The sequence below is a fragment of the Anopheles cruzii genome, chromosome 3 (assembly GCF_943734635.1).
Source record: "Anopheles cruzii chromosome 3, idAnoCruzAS_RS32_06, whole genome shotgun sequence".
NCBI classification, from domain to species: Eukaryota; Metazoa; Arthropoda; class Insecta; order Diptera; family Culicidae; genus Anopheles; species Anopheles cruzii.
In genome coordinates, this window is record NC_069145.1 from 46,405,128 (window position 1) to 46,428,458 (window position 23,331).

Here is a 23,331-nt window from a genome sequence, read left to right on the forward strand (position 1 = left end):
ATGTTCAGCAAAATTAGAATAGTTTTCAAACAATTTGTGGCAAATTCAGCTGATGCGAGTTTTGGCATGTATCCAACTGAAAGCGAGCAGAGAAGCCGATCGAATTCGTCACCGGGAAATGTCCGATCCTCTGAAACGCCGGATAATCGAGAAATGCGAATGAGATGAGGCATGGCGACGCACGCCGGGAACAGCTAGTGTATTGAATAAATCCTTCATAATACGGACCAAACACCAGTTTAGAGCACGACAAGTACGAGCTTTTTACATCATTTGAGCTATATTCTTTGAAGAATGGAAAAGTTTACAATTTTTTGTAGAACGCTGCCAATAAATTTGAATAAAGCACAGAATCATTCAGAATTTCAGGTTTCAAATCAGCTTTGTACAGTTGACAGACAAACATAATTAGATTATGTTGTCCCATAGTCTGTATCTAGTGCTTCATCGGTTACTCTTTGCCTGTGGGAATAGTAATATGCTGATTAGCGTTAACTATTTTGGACTCACCTTTTTCAAATATTGCGTCATCATCAGGGGAAACAATCATAAAGCAAAGACACATCGTGAAAGGTCGAATTTTACATTTTCTTTTTTTTTCTTACGCATTCCTTTCGCGGGACCCGTGGGAAACTGACGGAGGACTTGTGCACTGGAGTAGGTTCACACCGCGGTGGAGTGTCGCAAAGCTGCACCACACCACCGATGGAAGAAACGATCTTAAAGCGTTAAACAACGGAGGAAATATAGTCGGCGTTGAGCAATCATTCGAGCATTCGCATTCGATCCGATCGCGCACACAGTAACCCGTTTGTCGTAGTTTTTCGTTTGCTTTCGTTCCTACGTGGAATTCCTTGACGTAACGTGGCCACATACAGATATCTGTCTATCTGTGGTTAATTTATGTGCATGTTTCATTGGATAAATTCATACTTGCGTACATCATCGTTCACACTACACCGGTCGCCGCCGCCGTGTGCATCTACAGGGGCGTGTGTGTATTTTATCAAGTACTTGCGCACGTTATAAAGGGGTTTACAGTGACTTAAAAAGATGCATTGTGGAATCATTTCGCAGTACCCTGCCTTTTGCGCATAGATAAGTAGCCGTCTGGCGTTCTGTACGTTTGTATATTGTATTAATATAGTAATAATAATAATAATCATAATAAGGATAGCATTTAAACATACTGCTCGGTTGCTTAGAGCTACAACAGTACACGGGACAACAATGGGCCCGCTGCCTACTAAGTTGTGCTTCTCCATATTTTTGTTGCTTCTACAGCATACGACTAGCATTCACATTCACGCGTTGAGTTGAGATGAGAGTTTCGAAAAAAAAACACAACAAAACCGATTAGTCCATATCCATGCCAATTTGTTAACTGATTCGGTTTGTGCCTAGTGGCCACGTGGCCGTTTGGTGCACTTTTTCATTGCCCAATTTTCAGTGCTTGGTTACCCCTTTTCCACAGCATTCCACTCCATCTTAACGGTGATCTACTATATTGTAAACGATTATTACGACGTTAGTCACCAGCGTTAGCAGCGGTGGTGTAGCGCTAGTAACCATAGTATCCAGTAATGTTGGTAGCCTTACAGTATTGGTAAATAGGGATGTGCCAGTACCGGTAATGGTTTTAAGAATTCGATGCACAAACGAGACAAGCAATAAATGGTACTGTGGCGCCACTTCCTCTTCGGCCGTTCTGTCGGACCGGCAGCCAACACCAAACATCGTTTCCGTTAGTGTTGGGCTGTGTGTGTTTGTTTAATGAGTACTTTGGAATAGTGGAGTGAACAAACGTCGCTCGAACTTCAATTAATTATCAGCGCCAACCAACGGACCCCTTACAGCAATAGCGTTTAACCATGTAAATTCTTATTGTCTTATCGTTTGTTGCGTTTGGCCATTCACTGTGTGTTGAAAAATTGTTAAGCAGTTCCGTTCCGTCGCAACAAACGTGAGCGTTTTTGGCGCGATCGCTACAAACCAAAATTGCGAAAACAAAGACAAGTCCAGCTTGCCCGTAAATTAGTGCGTCCAAAAAATCGTCACCTTGCCTTGGGTGTACCTTTCCGCTGCACCGAGATGCGGAAAAAATCATTCACAATACTTTTACTTCAACGGACACGGACACGGAACGTTGCACGGATGCCGGGAAGCATTTCTTCTGGTAATCGAATTCTTCTTACACTTTCCACAGCAACAAATGGTTGGTGCTATCTTCACGTCCAGCGACATCGCTCATTGTGTTGTTGCCAGTGCTGCGGAAATCCTCGTAACCATCGCCACCGGATATTACGAGTAAATCCTGACTGCTGACTGTCAGGCCACCCTTTGCTGTCTTTCCAACGGAAGCGATCATTGCGCTCGTTGCAGATCCTTCGCGCAGTGCCAGTGATTCTTCGCCCGCAATACCGTCCGGTGACTCGACGTAGGTCAAGAAGCGTACGTGGCCGGTGTGACCGTGTGGAATACCTGTGCGGGAACCGGAAAACGGTATAATACCTCCGTTCGATTGTGTTGAGCTTAGCCCATTAGCACTTACCCGTGACGACGGGCAGTGAGGATCCTTTCGCCACGTTGTGCGCCGCAATCGTAAGCAGCACGCCAGCGCTGGTCCCAACCCAGATGAGCTCCTTGCAGGCCAGCAACGAAGTTACCCTTAGGCAGGCAGCCTTGTGCTGCCGGATGATGTCATCACAGTTCGAAAGCATCTTGTTGACCGACGGTGCCAGGTTAACTTCAAATATAACCTCAAAGCTTTAAGGAGGAATAAAGGAAACCGGCCGCAGATCGTTAGCATTTGAAAAAGTTTCTTATGAATCACTTTATTTAGCTCACCTTTCATGGTGGCAGCACTTGATGTGTGCCGAGTTCTGCACCGAAATCCACACGTAATCGTTTAATACTGTCATATTTGTGATTGGTTTTGAGTCGTTTGAGATTTGAATCTGATTATCAATCTGTGGAAGAAAGCAAACCGTGAGGGACATAGAAGGTCGGTCAACGTTACCAATAGCAAAACTAGCGCGAATGGCTGTTACCTGTAAACTTTTAGTGTTTAATACTTTAATGGTGCCCTGTATTGCACACCAAAGTTTTCCGTGTACGTTCAAGAGCTTTATTACCGGATTTGTCACCGTGCCGACCGTGACCGTCAAGGGGGAAGAAACGTTCCAACCAGCTGAAAGAAAGGGAGGATGTATGATTATTAGTACGGTTCCGGTTTCATCGTTAGACTAAACTCACTTCGATCGCGAGAGTAAACGCACACATCACCATTGGCCAGTGAAACGAAGACTCGGTTGTCGAGATAGAGTATTGAGTACACCGCACTGACGTGGGGTATTTTAATCTTGTTCTTCTTGATACGTATATTGTCCGTGCAGTTGTACACGTGAATACAACCGTCCTCCGTTCCGAGCCACATAGTCGATTGCTGAGTTTCCGGCTCTACATCGGCAGCCGCCATGGAGCAGGCCGTAGTCGCCGGTGTTGTGTCTTGCTGCCGGTGGTTTGGTGTCAGCGAGACACACGACTGGCTACAAGCACGCTCCGGTTGACTTTCGACCTCGGAATCTTCACTCGAGCTGCCCGAATCCAGCTGGATGTCGGACTCGTTGCTGGCCGTCCGACTACTCGAGTCGCAGGTGTGCTTGAACGAACCTTTCCGTTCCGTGCTTTTAGCCGGTGAACTTACGGCCGAGTTTGCCGCCGACTTGCTGACTACGTTACTGTTGCAGGACGCATCGACGATGGAGATATTCACGTTCATCAACGCTGAGCTAACCCTAAAACGAAGACAGGTGTCACATGTGATCAAATAAGATTACGCCAACGCAGACTTTGGACAGTCTTCGGTGCAACGTACCGCTCTTCGCTAGCGGGCACCGATGCAACGCACAGGATCCTCGCATTGCACACACCGTTGCAGCTCGTTACGGATGGCTCCGGCACGAGACTGAGCACACAGACCTGCCCAACGTAGCCGTCACTATTGCACACCCAAACATCCTTCTGCGTACCCAGCGTCGGTGAGGCACAAGTAAACTGGAGACCGGCCCGGGTTTTGCGGATCGGCACGGACACGAAAAATTCGGGAATTTGACTGCGCTCAACACTGTTCGCCAGCTTCTGCTTGGCCTCCGTGAACGTTTCTTCCCACTCCGTGCGTTTGTCCGGTTTCGAGAAGACCACCGTCATGTTCTGAATGCCATTGCTGAAATTGGGGCCACCAATGAAGGATTTTATCGATTTCAGAAAGCCACTTCAACACTTACGAGGTGTTCAGCGTAAGCTCTAGCACGTTCAACTGAGCATCGTTCGTTTGCCGTTCGGCCAGTTGTCGTTGAATTTCGCGCTGCAGATCGCGGATCGCTTCCTCCAGTGGTCCATGGGAACATCGCAGACTGGCGGTAAGGTCCGATATTTGCACCAGCTTCCCACTGTCGTCCGTTAGATGTTCGATCTCTTTCATGATTCGTCTCACATTCTCGTCTTTAGCTGAAAATGTAAAAAAACAATGACATCGTCCGTAGCTGATAAATCCTACATCATGCATCGGAGCTTATTCGAACGACAATGGCGAACCATAAATTATTGGCCGGACAGAACAGCCTTGTATTGAACTGCTTGGGCGATAAGTGTGCCACCCTGTGCGTCAATTCGCACTCGTGCCCTTCCAAGCCTTATGATGCGTGGATTACGACAAATGCCTATTACTTCCCTTTGCTTCGTAGACCGCAGGGACACTCGAGACGTCGTGAATCGAAGCCCCGTGCTATTGAACGTACTTTCTCACAGGTGCATTCGTACGAACACAGCTACACAATTCTCATACACTTATCGCGCTGCTTGATGTAATTGTGCTCTACGAACGATTTCACTCTTCAAGGGCCCAACCAACAGTTGATAATAGATTGTTAGCGCCATTGTCGCCGGCCAATAGATTGGCTGTTTTGGCGAACCTTTCAGTCGGTTCACAACGTTCCGGTGATCCAGTTCGCCCCAACCTCTATCATCCGTGTTTGGAAGGACCATTAGTTGCATTCGCACGCACGCACGACAATGCCTAAAACGCAGGAAACGAAGTTCATCAACTCGCTGTTCTTGACTAACCTCATCCAGTCGCAGTATGGTGAGTCGGAGGTGAAGATCAAGGTGTACGATGTCGAACCGGCCACCGCCGATATCAACGATCCTTACGCGAGATCGTCCATGAACCGCATCCTGGTGAAGTATGTGACCAGAGCCCCCCACCAGAGCGCTACATGTGCATGTAATACGGAGAGTTCCGATTTTCCCTTCAAAATGTAGGTACACCTCGAAGGTAAACCCCAACGACGCGGCGATTACGTTCGTGGCCAAAATCAAACCGTGCGAGGGTCACCTGGTGCAGCAGTTTCAGAAAACGGACGTGTTTGAAAAGGAAATTTACATGTACAAGGTCGTCCTGCCCACGATGGTCAACATGATCGCGAAACTGGGCAGCACTATCCAACTGGCGCCACAGTGAGTACTTTTTTCAACTCTCCCTTTCGAAAGTCAGCTGACGCCGGTGGCGCACAGCGCCCCGGGTTATATAATGGAAGTACTGAAGGGTAGCGATTAGCAAGATAGGATACCGTCGCGTGCACCTCGTCTTCGACGAGGAACCGAATCAACGGTCAGCGCCACCGCAATAAACGCCACCGTCCGTATCGTGGCGTCGTCGTTGGACGCCGATCGTTCTCGTGTTCCCCGTTTCGTCCATCGCTCGGTATCGTTATCTTCTGCCCGATAGCCGCCCAATTTGACGTACGTGAGTGTGGCCTATCTACGAAATGAAGTGGCACGTACGGTACGGGAAGCATCCGTAAGATGCGCGGGGCTCGTGATCGATGAGTAATAGTTACTTCAAGGGCCTAACGCTGCCCGTAGTCAGCATAATGTTGCGATGCGATACGGGCCTAGTGGCGTTATCAGTGCCTAACGTAGACAAGAACATGCGTCCGGCAAGCCAATTATCCACATTTCATATGATGTCTTCCATCATCCCCACCGATCCCTACTGAGCCTAGCAACTAATGCGTGAACAAATTGCCTATCATTTTGCCAGTCTAATCTACTCGTCCGAGGTGCCCTCGGATCTGGTCGTGCTGGAGGATCTTACCGTGCGTGGATTCAGCGTGGAAAACCAAACACTCGGTTTGACGCTAGACCAAAGCCGCATGGCGCTGGAGAAGCTGGCCTTCTTCCACGCGGCCAGCGCTTGCATGCTGGCAGAAAACGCGCAAGTGTTTGCCAAGTTCGGCAAAGGAACGTTCCACAACGAGTACAAGGACAAGTTGAAATATTTCCCGGATGTGATCAGCACCGTGTACGAGCTTGCCGCCGAACTCGGGCTCAGCCAGGAGGCGGCGGAGAAGCTCAAGCAACTGCCACCCAAAACGATTCAGAAGGCGGTCGAAGCGTACGAGAGTGACTTCAAGGGTTTCAAGGTGCTCAACCATGGCGATTTCTGGACCAACAACATACTGTTCCAGTATCAGTCGAACGAGTTGGCCGATTCACTATTCGTAAGTTCCGCAAATCCCAAGCCGAGACAAGTTGCGGAAAACTAACTCAAGGCCCAAATTTAGGTTGATTTCCAGAACTGTGTCGTAGGTTCGCCGATCATCGATCTGGTGTACTTTTTGGCCACCTCGCCCTCCTACGACGTCCTGCAGAAGCACAAGGACGAGCTGGTGTTCGTGTACCACGAAACGCTGGTGCTGCTGCTGCAGAAACTAAATTACACCAAAACGATCCCGAAGCTGATGGATTTACAGGTGGAGCTGCTGAAGCACGGTTCACTGCAAGTGATCTACTCGCTGGCCGTTTCGCCGTTCCTGCGCACCAAAGATGCTCAAAATACGCCGCCCATGCAACCGACACTGCACAACCCTAACCAGCACGCCGACGTGAAGCAGATCCTGCGAGCCCACGGACCGAACATTGTGGCTCAGCTCCGAGCGTTCGAGGTGATCGGACTGCTCGACTGGGGTGCAACGGAGAGCAAAATCAAGGGCCTAATGTCTCGGTTCCAGCGCTAGGGCAGCGCTTCGTGAGCCTTTAACCGTGAGCCGTTTTCTGTTCCGCTCGGTTATGAACTGAAAATATATGCACAGAAAGTTATCCACTTACATTTCACAATCTCCAAATCGTCCAAAGAGATCTTGGTAAGGTATTTGTATTTGTTCGTGTCGAGTGTTGATGCCACACTTCCGGGGCAAGTCCTACAAAAGAACGGAGATCGCCCGTTAAGCACCACAGTTCGTTCATTCGGTGCATGTTGCCACACTTACATGTTCGTTTTTCGAATCGTTCCGCTTCGTCGCTTTATGCTCGTTATCACTAGCAGATCGTTGAAGAGGAAAAAACCGCGCTCCTTGAGCGTTACCTGGCCCGACGACATCGACACGAGGTCGCGCCGGAGAAAGGCCCGCTCGGGTGTCACCAGATCGTTCATCCCCTCGATCACACCCTCCAGCTCGCGCAGCGCCGTCTCGCGTTGCCCATTCTCGAGGGCTTCCTTTTCCTTGCAGTTGAGAAACATCAGAATATCGTGCACCAGTTTTAAAGCTTCCTGCAATGGCTTCTGGTCCGGGTGTGCCACATCCGTGTGCTTAATCAGTCTTGTAAAAATGAGTTCATAGCTGAAACGAGGGACCTCGGTTAGATCTGTGTGTCAAGCGGCCCGATATACGGTCTTACTTGGGAAACTTTTGTACGGGCTTGATCAGCAGGTTGTCGAGCGAAAGTTTTCCCTTGTGCTCGCGGGCCATTGCCTCCAGAAACCTCGCAAACGCCGGGCACTTCTGTCTCGCACTGCGTATCGCATCCTTCGCCCGGTTCCAGTTGTTCACGAACGCCGTGTACGTGTCGAGTATGACCGGGCGAGAAAACTGCAACGGACAGAAGAGAAACAGACCCCGTCAAGTGCCAAGCCTTCTTCCTCAAGTTCCGAGAACCGGCAGCTGTGACCCACTTACCACATCGACGAACGCGTCCCCTATCATTTGCATCTTGTCCCAGGAGTCCAGCCGGCGGCGCAGCTCCTCCAGGAAGCGCTCGTGTATGTTGAGTATCGCCGGGACCATGAAGAAAATCTCGTCCACCGTTTGCGCGTCGACCAGGGCCGAGTTTTCGGACGACTTCAGTTGATTCAAGTATTTCTGGTATAATCGGAATGAAACGAACCGGTTAGGTTGTTGCATTCCGCCATCGACGGGTTGGCGCGTGTTTGTGCCTTACCAATACTATTGTTTGCAGCGACTCCACGTACGACTTTTCCGTGTTGAACAGCTCGACCACCACGTGTGTTCGCGTATCCTGCGCCGGGAAAGAGAAGTGCAGAGAGAGAGAGGTAAGTTTCGTTTCCTTCGCAAGTCGGGAGTGAACATCAAAACATCCGTGTAGAGAGCGTTCCCCCCCGGAGTTGCCGGCAACGTGATGAACGTGAAACGGTAAAACCTGTAACCGAATTAAAATCTCATTCCTGTTAAAAGCTTTTCATGGTGCCGTAATTGAATTTCCCTCAACATAACTCACTCTCACGTATACAACGCTCCACCGGAGAGCGACAAAGTACCTAACTTCTGGCACTGAACGGGTGAATGCGAATGCACAACCCGTGTTGGGTGGATTGATCGGTGGAAGAAATATTGTTGGCTACAAACCATTATGCGCTGCGAATATTGGACATCGCTGACCCCTTGCGACTGGAGAGCAGTCACAACCCCTTGAAACCGGATGCATGCCCCAGTTCCACAGTCAATTCCGGATAGTCCGAAGAAAGACTAAAAATTGGGATTAACCCAAGCATTATTTGCTGAGCCAACAAGCGTCAAGAACTGCCATTTCATAAATGCAGTGAATCAATGCAAAATAAAAACATGTCCGGGGGGCGGCGGCAAGGCCACCCATATAAACCCATAAGTCGGCCAAGAGGCGGCACCCCGCCGGAAGGGTCGCACACTTGTTGCACACACGGGAGCCAAACGCAAAACACATGTCGGCGGGGGGAAACTATCGCCGATCGATGATGAGAGCAAAACGTGGGGTTGACGTCGCGTCAGCCACCCAGCACCGAGACGATGTCCTTCGGGGGGCGGTATAAATAAAGCATCGTATGCTTTGGGCCCGGAAATGCGGTTTCCGACACCGGGATGCATGCACTTACATTGTAGCAACTGATCACGTTATGCCACGTTATGGTGCTTTCGGACACCGATTTCGGTGTACGCTCCGGATCGTCCTCCGAGTCGGAGCAGAAGTTGAGCGGCATCATGGCGGACAATGGTGGGTCTGCTGCTGCTGCTGCTGTTGCTGCAACGTTGCGACCGTCTGCGGCCGAGGGTGGTGGTGTGAAAACACACGAATGCAACACTGCCGGGTGAACGTGACCGACCATAGGACCTAGAGGGGGACCGTGGCACGTTTCGCCAGCTGGCGGAATTCACTTTTCCCTTTCGCTTATTATTGATGGCCACCACACTCACTTTACGTTTGTTTTTGATACGTATCCTTTGCTCTCTTTCTCTCTCTGTGTGGCCGTAACGGAACAGATGGGGGCCTCTATTGCCTAGCACCGTCCCAGCACGGTGACCCTGCTCCTATTGCGTCGAACACACTGGGGCGAGCATGGGACGGTAGTGGCCATAGGCTACAGGTGTGTTCCATCTCACGTCGAAGGTGTTTGCGGCCCACGGACACGGTGCATCATCTCGGGTTCACCTGAGACGGAACACACTACCGTGACGGTGGCAGCCTGCAAGGAAACTCAGGGGAACGGGGACCAGTTTCCATTCAAAGCACCCAGTGGCACTAGAGTTACGCGGTACACACACACTAGCCGAATGGGCCACCAACTTAATAATCGGATGCGGCGTACACGGCACACACAGTCAAGCAAGTGTCCCGTATGTCAACAGCTACCACCGTCTGGCAGGGGGCCCGCTCTGTCATCGTGTCGAAGTCACGGCGAAAATATTATTGCACAGAACCCGGAACTGTCCCTCCTTCCAATACGTGCCTTTCCGCCCTTCGGACGCGGCTGGTGGGAAAACAAACGCACACGCTTGCGGCTCGAGCAACACGGAAAAACTGCCCACCACACACGGGAATGGTGTTCCGTCCACTCGAATCGCTTGCCAGAGAACGTTCGGCTCTCTCGCTCACGATGCTCGCTCCGGGCGTTACGCTCTCAGTTGGTTTGGCCCCACTTTTGCCTCGTCTCTCGGCAATAGTTTTCCCGCAATAGGAAGTGGAGGAATTTTTCCACCGCTTTATAATCGATCCCATCGATCACTCCTGGCAGGGCTTGTTTTGCTTGCCGGACTAAAGTGGCTTCCCCGTACCCGGACACTCCCGGCCATCCCGCGAGGGCACGAGAGGAAAAGCGAGAGAAACTTTGCGTATCTCACTTTCTCACCGTCTCACACGTCTCATCTCAAGACGAGAGACGCTCGGTCAATTTACTTCGCTTACGCGGTTGCGGTAATTAAAGGCAAAACATAAAGAATGGCGGGAATCGTCCTACACGTCCCAAAAATGTTGGCGAACTTTCGCGGGCGGGTAATCGGGCGAACACGTCACTCAGCGAGTGTGTGTGTTGAATGAATGGAATTTGTAAAGTTTACAAAATACTAAAAACCAAACCAACGCACGCGGCCCACACGTTGTCGGGCATTCAATTCATCTTCGGACGTAAACGCCGCCCGCCGCCATCCGCTGGAAGCGCAGGTGAATGGAATCGCCGAAGGTGCAAAAGGCGCGATAAGCCAAAACCTCATGTACTTGTTGCTTCTGCCTCAATGCCACCGCACCGCGGACCGTCACCTCGGAAAAGCGGAAAACATTGCGTTTGCGCATGACGCTTCGCCACCAATCGTCTGTGTGCTCGTAACCGCTCGAACGGTAAACTCACCACCGGCCACTGCGAATGTGTGTGGTGAGATTTGAAATTGGCTAGCTGGCTAGAAAGTGGAGCGTAGAATCCGAAAAACGAAACGCAACGCACGGTATTATTTACATGTACTAGCCTGGCCAGGCCAGGCCAGGCCAGGCGCTGAAATATTAACTCCTCCGCAGAGATGTGAATGGCAAAATTGCTCCGTTTACTTTCGCTACGAGCGACCAAGCGCCTCCACCGGACCGTTGCAAAGGGGTCGGGTGGTGAGATGTGATTAAACACCAAGCTGGAGCAGCTCACACTGTGCGCCGCTACTCATGGTTTGCTGGGGCTGATAGTTTTGCAACTATTATGCTTCACTTTCGTATCAAAGTAAGCTGGGGATGGTTTAAAAAATCCGTTTATCCTGGTTGCACACGAAGCATTGGAAGAATTGAACGTGGAGTTGGGCGATTTCAGCATGAACACATCTTTCGAACGAATATTAAACTTCCGTCGAAGTGAAAGCCTTTGGATCGGTGGAGACGCCTGGTGGACTGCGTTGGGACAGTACATTTATGCGATTCTTGCAGTAATTCGGGAAAAAGGGCATATTCGGTGCATAACGCTCAGAACGAAACGGTTCCGCGGCACGCTTTGAAAGCATACTATACCCCGGCATGTTTCAATATAACAGTGGTTTTGACGTATGTTTTGTGCAAACTTCTTTTGGTCTTGGTATGAATCTAAATTCAAATCCTGATACAGTGACTGTTACCGTTGAAAAATCATGCTCGTGTTGAGAGCTATTAAGGGATGGACATAACAAAACTCAGCCTTCATAAATGGCCTCGTTGGTTGTGTAACGCCAGGAAAGTATGATCTGTTAACATCACCAAACGGTGGTGGGAATGAAGTTAAAACTCGGTCATATCTCATTACGACAAAGCGTAGTAACAGAATATTACTCGCTCGACTGTAAGCAGGACCATGTCTCAAACCAGCAAAGTCAAACTCTACCGCTGTTCTTTATTCCAAAGCACACACGCGACATATGTTGTTCTAGCCTGGCTTAGTTACTTTCCATCATGAAAAAGTTCCTCAGACGGTTGGTATGAAGAAACTAGCATCATAAAGGGCAAAACATTAAAAAATCGACATGAAACGCATATAACGCGAAGGAATTCGCCAAAAAATGTGCGAAGAACCTTCTACACACAGTGGACGGCGAAAAGAATGAAAATATGAGTGCATCTTCTTTTTGAATCGCTTTTTTGTTACGTTGAATATTAGATTGAGGTTCTAAAAGCAAAATTTGTGCGATAAAATGACATTTAGATGCAATCTCGTAGACTGGTGCAGCCATTTCTGGTTATAACTCAATTTGAGCACCGCCAAAAGAAGTTTAGTTGAATTTTTCCACTTGAAATTTTCAGTTGTTTTTTTACATGTTTTCATATTTAAAATTGGGGCTGAGAAACGCACGGTGTAGAATTCACAAGACATTCTCTCAAGTTTCTCAGCTTGTACGATGGCAGAACCATCGAAATATCGTAAACTAACCAATGAAGAACGTTAAATGATCATATCTGGCCTAGTTTTCTGAACAATTCCGCACTCAACCATGGCCAATACAAAAAAAGGACGGTATTTTACTTTCTGCATGCTTTGAAACATTGCTTATTGTGAGAAAAGCTGCTTTGGAGTGATGATTTTTTGGTACTCAACTATCATTATAAGGAGTTGAAATTGTTTGCTATATAGGGTCTAAATCATCATTAGGAAACAAATTACAACGTCAATATGTTCCAGGGATGCATTATTTACGTGAAGCCTACAAGTTGGTGACCTTTCTGGTCATGGTGACTCGAAAGCTGGTCAAAACTCGACGAAAGAAAAATCATTCAAGAAGGAACAAGTCTTATAGGTGAAGCACCACAGGATAGTGCGGCTATCCACAAGCCAGAAGTAGCCATACAATATGTCGTGGATCTTCCAAAAATCTTTTGTATTCTTGAGCTAAACTTTTTTTCGCCATCCACTGTAAATGACCGGAGAAACTGTGTGTTTCATTGGGCAATCATTGCCGTGTCCATCCTTCATTGGAAAAAAGACCCCACCTATTTGATTCTCAATTCTCCTTGTTCGAAACCAAATGGAACAGGCAATGTTCTGTGCAAAGGACCTTCACTTCTGACGCATACCATTGGAGGTTGATCGATCATTTAGCGGTCGGTGGCTAACTTACCAAACAGTTGAGCACAGCCGATGGTAGCGCGGTGCTCGGGTTGCCCGGCGCGCCACCCGTTGTCAGCTGCTCGGTAATGAGCTTCTCGCTCGAACCCTTGAGCAGCTCGGCCAGCAGCTCCGGCGACGCTGCCATGCCTTTCGGTGTCCCCGCAGTATCCGGCACTAGCGCGATACTTCGCTCCGACGGCGTGCGGCTCGTCTGTGACAGTCGGACCTCATCCAGGCTGCGTTTCGGTAGCTTGTCACTCGCACTCGATCCGCTCCGCTTGCTCGTTGGCTTCTCTCGCACGATTCCTCCCCCTTCGGACGCCCGCTTGGACAGCTTCTCGCCGTGGTGACTGTCCAGCGAAAACTTCTTGCCACCACCAGTCGATTTCTCCGACCGGTCCGAGTCCGTGCTGCGCTGTTCGATGTTGCTGAGATGACGTTTGGCGGCGCTTTGGGTAGCAACGGCGGCGGCCCACGCATTCGACGAAGAGGAATCGGACAGCTTGGAGGGGCTGGAAGTGGTCCGGACGTGCGTCGGGACCGGCAGATTGGCGCTCGCTTTCCGTGGCTTCCCCGAAGCCTTGCCACCGCCGTGCCGATCGTTCGTTTCGTCCATCGACTGGCTTCCGGCGCTGCCGCGATTCCGCGCAACGCTCGTCAGTGAACCATGGCTACGGAGATAAACGAAGAAGATTAGTTTCAAAAAGGGGGTTCTACTCGATCCTCGAACTCGAGCTTACCTTTCGTTGCGCGTCAGCTCCTCCAGGATTTCGTTGTACTGTACTTTCGTGGTGGGCTTCTTCATTTCGGCCTCCAGCATCTGACCGTAGGGACCACGCAGGGGTCGCTTCGAGTAGCGCCGCAGGTCCGGATCGCCTTGACCACCGGCGGCCGGCGAGGCGCTCGTGCGGTCCCTCGACGACGCCCGGTCACTCTCGTTGTCCGACACCGAGTCCGACCGCAGGAACAGGGTTTTCAGCGAGCGGACGGCCAACGTGGGCGCCGGAAGCGTGTCGTCCTTTTCGTCCGAACTCTGGTAGGTGAGACTCTGGCGCCGTTTGCTGCCCGGCCAAACCGGTCCCTTGCCCGGGTCCGACTCGGGTGTGGTCGGATCCAGCCGGTACCGGCCTCCATCCGGGGAGCAGTTTCCGGACCGTTCAACCGGATCGGCCCCCAAACTATCGCCCGCCTCATCGCGCACACTCAAATCGGTGAAGCTTTCGCCGCTCAGCTCAAGGCTCGAGTCCTTTTCGTGACCCCGCCCCAAACCACAGTCCGCACTCCAGCCCACACCGGCCTCGTCGGTGACGGTCGGCGGAGAGAGACTTTCGCCCAGTTCCGGTTCCAGTTCGCTGTTGCCATCGATGGCCGGCCACTGGATGTAGATGCCTTTGCGGCGTGATTTGCGTGACTCCAGCCTTCGCTTTTCGTCTCCTTCGTTCGAGTGGCGACAGTTGGGTGTGTCACCTCCGCCACCGGTGTCCTCTTGGTTGCTGTGGCGCTTCCGTACCTCGACCATTTCCACCACCTCGCTGCCGTCGTCCAGCATGACTGACACCTTGTGTATACCGCCACCTGTGCCACCGTCGACGATCGTCGTAAACTCGGTGCTTTCCGGCTCGGTGAAAACGATCGACACCGGCGGGGTGCAGAGCAACGGTTCGCTCGGTTCCTCCGAGGAACCGTTTTCGCCCTCGTTCGCCTCCGACGTACCGTCCTCGGAGAGTTCTACGCTCGTTTGTGGTTCGATGACCTGCGGTGGCCCTTCGACGGTAATCTTCTCCCCGGGAAAGTCTTCTTCGGCCGGAGCCGGCTGGGGCGGGTCACTGAACACACTCTCGTTGACCTCCTTGATGCTGTCGAGGCAGTCGGAAAACTTGGCGTACTCCGTCATCGACGCGTCGATCCACTGTTCCGAGGGCCGCGCCGTACTCCACTCGCTGACCACACAGTCGTAGACGGGCACGGGTATGAGGCAGGTCGTGGCCTGCTGCAAACACTCGTCGTCCTTCGACAGCGCCGTCGGGGTGATCGGAATGCCTTCCTCCACCAACGGTTCCAGCACCATCTCGGACGCTTGCATCACGCTGATGCTGGTTGTCGGATCGTCCGGAACCTCGGCAGTCCCGTTTTCTACGCTCTCGACATGTTCCGCCACCGGATCTTCGACGATCGTTTCAATGTCCGAGTTGCGGTTCGACGAGAGGTCCTTGCCGTCGCCGAGTCGCTGCTTCAGCGACCGTTCGTCGTGCGTCGGGCGCCCGAAGTCGTACTCGAGCGGTGCCAGATTGATGCTTAGCTCTGTCTTTTTTATCGTCAACTTGGCCACATCCGTGTCGTCCGGTGATCCAGCGGCCAGCGTGTCGTCTGGGTCCGCTGGGCAAGGGAACAGTTCCGCCGGACTATCGGTGGGGGGGCCATTGTCCACGCTGGTCTTCTGCAGCAAGCTGCTTTTGAGCGCACCTAACGCCGACCGGATGTACTTGCCGGACGAGTAGTCGACCTGCGAAAAGGACGCACTGCGGAACGGGATCGTCTTCTGCGTGTACGAGCCCACGATCGTGCGCGACTCGGGGCGGGACAATTTCGCGAACAGCTCCTCATCGTCCAGCTTGAGCGCCGTCTCCGATTTGCACTCCTCGCCCACGGATGGCTTCCCGGGGGCCCGGCGCTCGTGTAGCGCCTCCAGGTTCGAGGTGCTCACGTTCGCCCGCAGGCTCATCGGTTTGTGCTCCGTTTGCGGCGAACTCGGTGTCGACATGCGTTGGCTCGGCTCGGCGGCAAAGCGGTACGGCAGGTCGACCGAGCGCGACGCTTTGCCCCGCAGCAGCAGCAGGTCCGATTCTGTCGACGCCGTGTCCGGGCGCAGCGCATCGATGTTGAGTAGACTAGAGGCCGACGACGAGGCGGCCGTGGCTGGACGCTCGAACGGGTTGATCCGATCGATGCTTTGTGTGTGCTTGGCACGCCGAGGAGGCGGCACCGGCGGTGGAGCTCTAACGCTACCCTTCAGTAGATCGGTTAACTCGCGCAGCCGCTCCGTTTTGCCGCCGCCCGAACTGACTGGACCATTCGGTCCAGCCGCGCCGCTGCTATTATTCTTTTCATTCAGTCCCGAGGTGCTTTTCTTCACCAACCGCTGCAGGCGGTCGAGGGTATTACTGCTACGCTTCTCCATTATCTGCAAGACACAAACAAAAAATGGGCAAACATGTCAGTTCGACCATCAGACCATCAACGAAACACTTAATAACAGATCGCAGCAAGTCGTCACGTTCAACGATAACCTACAGGATGCGGAAGGACAACTGTTGCGATGTTCAAAGCGCGACCAACGCCTGCTTAGAATTTTGAGGGGAAACGAAACGCGCTTAAGGATAAGGCGATTTCTCTGGTGCAGAAACACATGGGAGGGAAATATGATAGGTATTAACGGAGCGCATCAGCGGTGCTCAAATCATTCGTGAACTTATTAAAAATCGTGAAAGAATCTTCAAGCTCAAAGTCTCTATAAGGATAATAACAACAAACAACAACGAAGGTCTTTGCGAAGATCAACAGTAATATCGGTGAATAAAGGCGATTTCTCCAGTGTTGGTAGAAATCGGAGAAAATAAGAAACGAGGTTTATTTCTTGGCTCGACTCCGCGGAGCGAACCCCTACATCGGTTACAACAACTGTTACATACCGTCGCACAATCATACATGGTTGCTTTGATGGTAACACAAGACCGACCAAAACTAGTTGCATTTGCAGTTCACTAGAGTTCTACTTCAATACTGAGAGTTCTACTTCAATTTCGAACATTACATTTAGCGGGAAAATCACAACCAGCCATTTTTCTTCTGCTATATTCTTCGTGCTTACAGAATGCCTGGTTTTGTAGTTCGTATGTCTTCTGAGTTCCGGGATGGGATGTGCCTGAAAGCTTTGTATTGTTCTCTTGTCCGTCCGATCCTTAAGTATGCTTGTGTTGTTTGGCATCCGCATTATCAGTGCTGGATTGATCGTATTGAGGCCATACAACGCAAGTTCACAAGGATCGCTGTCAATCAATTACCACATTATAAAACGCGCTGCCTTCTACTTTGGCGCGCTGCCCTCTACCGTAGTACGATCACTCGAACATCGGAGACGGTCGGCTCAAGCCGTTTTTGCTTTTAAGATATTGACTTCAGAATTGAACCTGGAACTCAGAATTGATGCGCCGTCGTCCCTCACCGGACATAATGACCCTTTACAAGCTCATTGTCGTACGTATAACAATTACTCATCGTTTCTTGACTTTAATATGTCCCTCGATCTGTGTAATGTTTTTGCTTATATGTCTTCTTAGTAAATGTTTCGTTCATGTTACTTTCGTGTATGTTTTCCTTTAAAATTCCGATTACCTGCTTCTGCGTTTGCGATTCGTCAGTTGTGATTGGTTTAGTTGTAAGTGCTAAGTTAACTTCACTATTGCCAATTAGGCTAACTTCCCCGTTGGCTGTTTTCTTTTGCAAATAAACGAATAAACGAATAAACGGATATTTTTTGTGACAGTGTCGGTAGTCGGTCTGGAAGTGGATGAAAAATTCGGTCGAAACTCGGCGGCTCGAGCCCGAATGAAATCCTCGACTTAGCGCCGTGGACCAAAAATGTGTGAGAGTTGAAAGAGCAAAAGAGTTGTGCTGCTTTCAAAACAAAGATCGTTTCGTGATCGTGTGTATGCGAAAAATATGAGAATTAATGCTATCGACTGACAACTAGAAGGCACTTTCCATCACAAGTCATCAGTGACTACCGACGGGCCAATCGTTTCTATCGTCGGAGTCAATGCGATTTATGGCCGGGAAAACGTTTTGGAAGCTGCGTTGGAGCCGTAAACATCTCGGTAGCAGGAGCTGGCTCGGTTTTAATAAAACTTGGCCCGTTTGCTGGCGCAAAGCTGGCGTGAATGGGGTAAAGAAACCACGTCCCGTACTTTATTTCATCCACACAATGGCCCTCCAATTCCCAAGACGCTGGATCGGATGGATTCTTCTACCTTGTCCTTCTTGTAAGAGGCCAGAACACTCGACCTATTGGTTGATCATCCAAAGGACACAATCACGCCAAAATGGATGGACACACATCACGAACGGAGGCAAATGTTTCTTTAACCCGGAGGCTGGTTTCACTAACTCCGACCAGGTCAGCTTCGTCCTGCCGGAGACGTTGCACTTTGGTGTAGGATAATCCCCGTACAGTAGTTCCGTAACGCACTCTGGTTTGCTGATCTTTTTCTACCTATAATTACCACCGTGGCGTGGCCTTGATGGACCGTCGCCGTCGCGACACACGCGACGCGTGTTTTTCTCGTTGGGTTTTTTCGTTCTTCTTTCTTATATAATTTTAATTTGTTCACTCATCCCTCGACCAAGGGGCCAAGGGACTCGCACCGCGCAAAGGGAATCGAACTTCGAAGCCGCGAGGGCCGTCGTGTGGGTGGCCAGGCCACGGCACGGCAGGCGATTCAACTAATCTGTCAGCACCGAAGGCGGCGAAGAATTGAAATCGATGCGCCGCCGCCGTTCCACTCGCGGGTCACACAGAACAGATGTTAAGCAAATCAGCAGGGTGGCCACGAGTGGGGCGTTGAGGCGCCGTCACAACAACTTACCGTTTTGTCCACTGTCGGGCCGCCCGCTGCCGCATGGAAGTGTGTGGAAGAAGTGTTTCTTCCGAAGCAGTTCAACCCACCGTGCGACGGAGAGGACGACGCCGCCTGCTGCTGCCCGCTGGCGGCGGCCGTAACAGTGAGTCCACCGCCACCACCACTAGCACCACCACCGTTCACTAGCGTGGCGCGGCTATTCTTAGCCGCCGGAGTGGTGGTGAACTTGCTCCGCTGTTCGCCCTCCTCTTCGTCGTCGTTGTTTTGGTGGTGGTTGTTGTTGTTGTTCGTGTCACTGGTTCGTTCGGGCACAACAACCACTAGCCTACTACCACTGTTACTGCTGTTACTGCCACTGCCATCACTGTTGCAGCCATCGACTACTAGGATGCCACTGGCGCAGGAAACGATACCCTTCGGTGGTAAGGCGGATTCGGTTTCGCCGCCGTACGGATCAATGGTGGTTGCGTTACTGGTGTTACGCGCGGAATGAGACGCCCGGTACGAGGAGCGAACCTGGTCCACCTCGTCGGTGGCGGCACTACTACAGGCGCGCGCTAGCTGCTCGAACCCACTGCACACACTGCTCAGCTCGTCCGAGGACGAGTCGATGTAATTGTTTCTGTGATCTTCACCACCAACACCACCAGCACCGTACGGTGCGTGGCCGAGTGTCGGTGAGGTTACTGCTGGCAAAGTGCCACCCCTGCCGATGCCGCCGCCACTACTGGTCACGATGGCGGCCGCGATCCGCACCGTGCTGTGGGTGATGATCGACGAATGTTGTTGTTGTTGCTGGTGGTGATAGCGGGGTTGCGGGGCCGACTGATGCTGGCCTGCTGGCCGTCGGTGCTTACGGGCGACGGTCAGACTGTGACCGTAGTTGCGGTCACAGTCCCCGATCCCCGATGACGGATCCGACGAGTCAATGTAACCGAGCTCCTCCTCCAGATCGTCGATCGTGCGGGGAGCTGGCTGCTCGGGGGCCACCTGCCGGGCCGCTCCGGCCAGCAGCAGCTGGTTGCAGTACTTGCTGAGCGATTGCAGCCGGATCTCGTTGAGCGCATCACTGCACTGCGGGTGCTTGCGGTGGGATCGGGGCGTCAGGATGCACTCCGGCTGGCAGGTGGACTTGTCGAAGGGATAGCACTCGTCGACGGATGCCCGGCCGCTCGTCTGTCCGGCCCCCGCTGGCTGCAGTGAGGGCAACGAAGATTTGCGCGTTACGCTCGTCCGCCCGTACTGAGGCCGCGCGTTCTCACCGTCGCTCGTGTGCCTCGCAGCGGCTACTGCGCCACCATCGATCGGACCATCGCGGGCCAATCGTCTCGCGTTGCTGGCGTTACGAAACGATTTATTTCGGCCAACGAACGAATCGAAAAGCGGCGACTCGAACAGCTGACCACCAGCGGTGGTGGGGGTGCCGCCGCCCCCGGGAGAGCCGGAGCGGTCCCGGTGAAAGCTGTACGACTTCACGACCGGTAGCGAGGACGGTGGTTGAAGGACTCGACGCCGTTGTCCGACAACGCTATCGCTGGTGCTGGATGGGACACTCCACGCTCCGGGACTGGGAGGATATGGGCCCGGAATCGGGTACCCCGAAGGTGGTGGTGGCGAGGACGCAGGTGGTGACGCGGACCTCGCTGCCGAAACCACCCTCAGACCTTCGCCGGCGAGCAACCGGACCGGTCCAAAGCAGCCAGACTCCTCCGGCTCGGACGAAATTCTGCTTTTCTCGAAATTATTTATGTTCGCATGTTCTTTTCTGCACACCCCCCCACGCGGCCAACGCTGTAACACTTGCTGCTGCAGCTGCTGGTGTTGTGGTGCGTTTCTCGGATTTAAATTTAAATTGCCATCGCCGGGTCGATAGAAGCTAGGGCCACTTGATATGCCGTCGGCGCCGCCACCACCACCTTCGGCGCAGAACCGTTTCTGGCTGGCAGCATCACCGTCCGCATCGTTGCCCGTTCCACTCCACGACCGCTCATCGATCCCGGACCGATCGTGCCGATGGGGTTGTTGAAGAGTGAAATCAGCCCCGTCCGGCACTGGAGAGCGTTTCGGTGGCTGCCTTTTGCACTTGGCACTTCCGGTTGTGCTGCCGTAACAGCAGACGACGGCCGAGCACCGAGGTGAGTTGTCGCGCCCCACGTACTGCTGCTGATCGTCGGCGTTACGGCCTCCGTTAACGCTGCTGCTTCCGCTGCCACCGGTTGGACTGATGCTGTGATAACCGTTGTTGTTGTTGCTGCTGCCGCTGCTGCTATGACCGTTGCTGTAGCCACCAGCACCAGGCAAGGATACCGTATCGCCGCTGCCGTGGCCGGGAGCGTCGTAACTTCCGTGACCGTACGGGTGCGCCGACGGACTGAGAGCGACGTGACCGTTGCTCCGACCGGGCGCCAGTGGGGCAGGGTGCCTCAACGCTCGCTGCTGGTCCAGAAACGAGGTGCGGTCGGGCGTTGATGCTGCTACTGGCGAACCACCCGACGCCGCTGCCGCCACCGCCGCCGTCGATGCTGTCGATGCTGAGGGAGATGATTTTCTATTCTTAGCTGGAACGAGCGTCGAAGAGCAGAAGAGAGACAGAGAGAGAGTGAGAGGTGCGGATGGGAGAGAAACGACTTGCCAGAGATTCATATAATTTAACATTTTTGATGTTCTTCCCGGCGTTTGTGTACCCTCAAAGCTGAGACCTTGTCGGTACTGCTCTTCGGACTCCCGTGCCGAGTCGGGAGAGGTGTCGGCAAGCTAGACACTATGCCAACGATTGACACTGGCCAACGGTCTGGCCATTTGGTATGATTCAGCTGCTCCTCACAAGCTGCGTCCGACGTGGTTCGACATCTTCAACATGTACATCTGTACGACAAAGTAACGCGATCGGAGTAGAATTGGCAATTGGCACCACCATCGTTACGACACGACGAGACTGATCCGAACCGAGCCGTTTCTCGACACTCTCGGCAGCAACGTCGGTCCCATATGGTCAGTCGTACCTGCGATTTGCGATGACGCACCGCACCTTGGGGCGGGTGGCGCAAGGATACGAAATAGTGATCCGACAACTAACTGACCGCACAACTAACGTACCGCGGAACTACCGCCACACTGACCACCGCGCGCCGGCAATGGGGTTGTTTTCGGGATGGCGTGAAAAATGATTTTAATATATCCGTTCATCGATTCTACACAGGAGCCGCAGGGGTGGCGCAGCAGTAGCAGTAGAAAAACATCCCAAGTCCCACCCACCGAAAAGCGCCCCCTTAAACTCATTCACACACGCACACACGCATACGGGGGGGGGGGGACAAAGTGTTACTTGGCATTACAATATTTTGAGGGAACCAGTAAGTTCACCAACACCATCCGCCCGTGTTCCGTTCCGGAGTAGATAAACAACCGCGCGGGCACACACACAACCCGGTTGTAGCGTCGTAAAATTTAATTTTAGTTTTCCTCCCATTTCCAACGCACACACACACACACCCAGAGGCGGGCGCGGGATGAACGGCACAGATTTACTGAAGCACCAGCACCGATTGGATCGGTTAGGAGGTGGCTTGTCTTTGGCCGTGTTGCGTAGCGCAGTCCGCAGCTGTGCGCGGCGTTTGCCCGCCAAAACCTCGCCGCCTCTTGTTATTGTAGATCCTTTTTGCTTTTTCCGAGGCCCGCTTCTTACCGGCGGTGCCACTCGGAACGGGCAGCTTGGTGCGGGCATAGGTGTTCGTCCACGGCAGCTCCACACCGCTCGATCCGATGCAACAGCAATGGGGTTTTTCTCCTCCGCCGCCGCCGCCGCCGCCGCCGCCGCCGCTGCTGCTACTAACGCTGCCGCCCGCACTGTGGACACTTTCGACGCCACGGCACCGTTCGCCGTTCGTTGCGAGTTCGTACGAAGTGATCGATCCACGGGAGTTGCTTCCCGGCACATCATCCATCGGCTGCTGGTGGCTGGCGGATTTGCCTCCGCCTCCATCCAGTAGGCCCGTGTTCGATAGGCGCACACCGTACCGGAGGGTACCGAGCTGGATGTACGAATTCTCCGGGATTGCCCTTGCCGGCCGGGATGAAATGTAACAAAAAACACAAAAAAGCGTTACTCGATTTCGAATCATTCATAAACGCCTGCTTGGTATGCAATCCCGCAGAGCACCGAAATCTCCGCGATCAGTCCGGCGATCGGACCGACGCGGAAAACCGGTCGTCTCGCTCGCACCCAAAACTCACCTGTTCCACGACTGCTGGATACCGTCGGCCAGTTTTTGGCAGCTCGCGGGCAGCGCTTTCATGTTCCGTCCCAATTTGTCTGGTTCCGGTTTGCTGGTCATATTTCCAACTCATGTTGCATTTTGTGTCACTACCTCGGCATTGCTACGGAGTTCCTTGCTGGCGCGGCGTTCGGTGCTGCAGGAATGAGAAACAGAAACATAAAATGTAGCTTCAGAAGAGGAGGGCCAGTCGGCCAGTCACTCAGTGGGACGATTTAATTTATAGCCACGCGTAGGCCGTATCAATTATCCGGGATAAATAAAT

The 23,331-nt window shown here is 52.4% G+C and overlaps 2 protein-coding genes across 2 annotated transcripts; one reads left to right on the forward strand and one right to left on the reverse strand.

Moving 5' to 3' along the window:
- Positions 1-579: 579 nt before the first annotated feature.
- LOC128270489 (uncharacterized) lies at positions 580-23,126 on the reverse strand. The gene is made up of 19 exons (XM_053007894.1): positions 23,026-23,126; positions 22,640-22,851; positions 19,125-21,350; positions 18,799-19,040; positions 14,866-16,337; positions 13,897-14,820; positions 13,167-13,827; positions 8,281-8,358; positions 8,019-8,201; positions 7,741-7,931; positions 7,332-7,682; positions 7,171-7,262; positions 4,287-4,509; positions 3,878-4,225; positions 3,256-3,797; positions 3,051-3,190; positions 2,848-2,969; positions 2,552-2,766; positions 580-2,481 (listed from the first exon to the last, which is right to left on the reverse strand). Exons 1-19 carry the CDS (start codon positions 23,124-23,126, stop codon positions 2,192-2,194), a joined length of 8,613 nt encoding a protein of 2,870 aa, XP_052863854.1. The 3' UTR covers positions 580-2,191.
- LOC128273417 (uncharacterized) lies at positions 4,995-7,103 on the forward strand. Its single transcript, XM_053011373.1, has 4 exons — positions 4,995-5,243; positions 5,323-5,517; positions 6,104-6,563; positions 6,627-7,103. The coding sequence occupies exons 1-4, from the start codon at positions 5,074-5,076 to the stop codon at positions 7,077-7,079; spliced, it is 1,278 nt and encodes a 425-aa protein (XP_052867333.1). The 5' UTR covers positions 4,995-5,073; the 3' UTR covers positions 7,080-7,103.
- Positions 23,127-23,331: the final 205 nt, after the last annotated feature.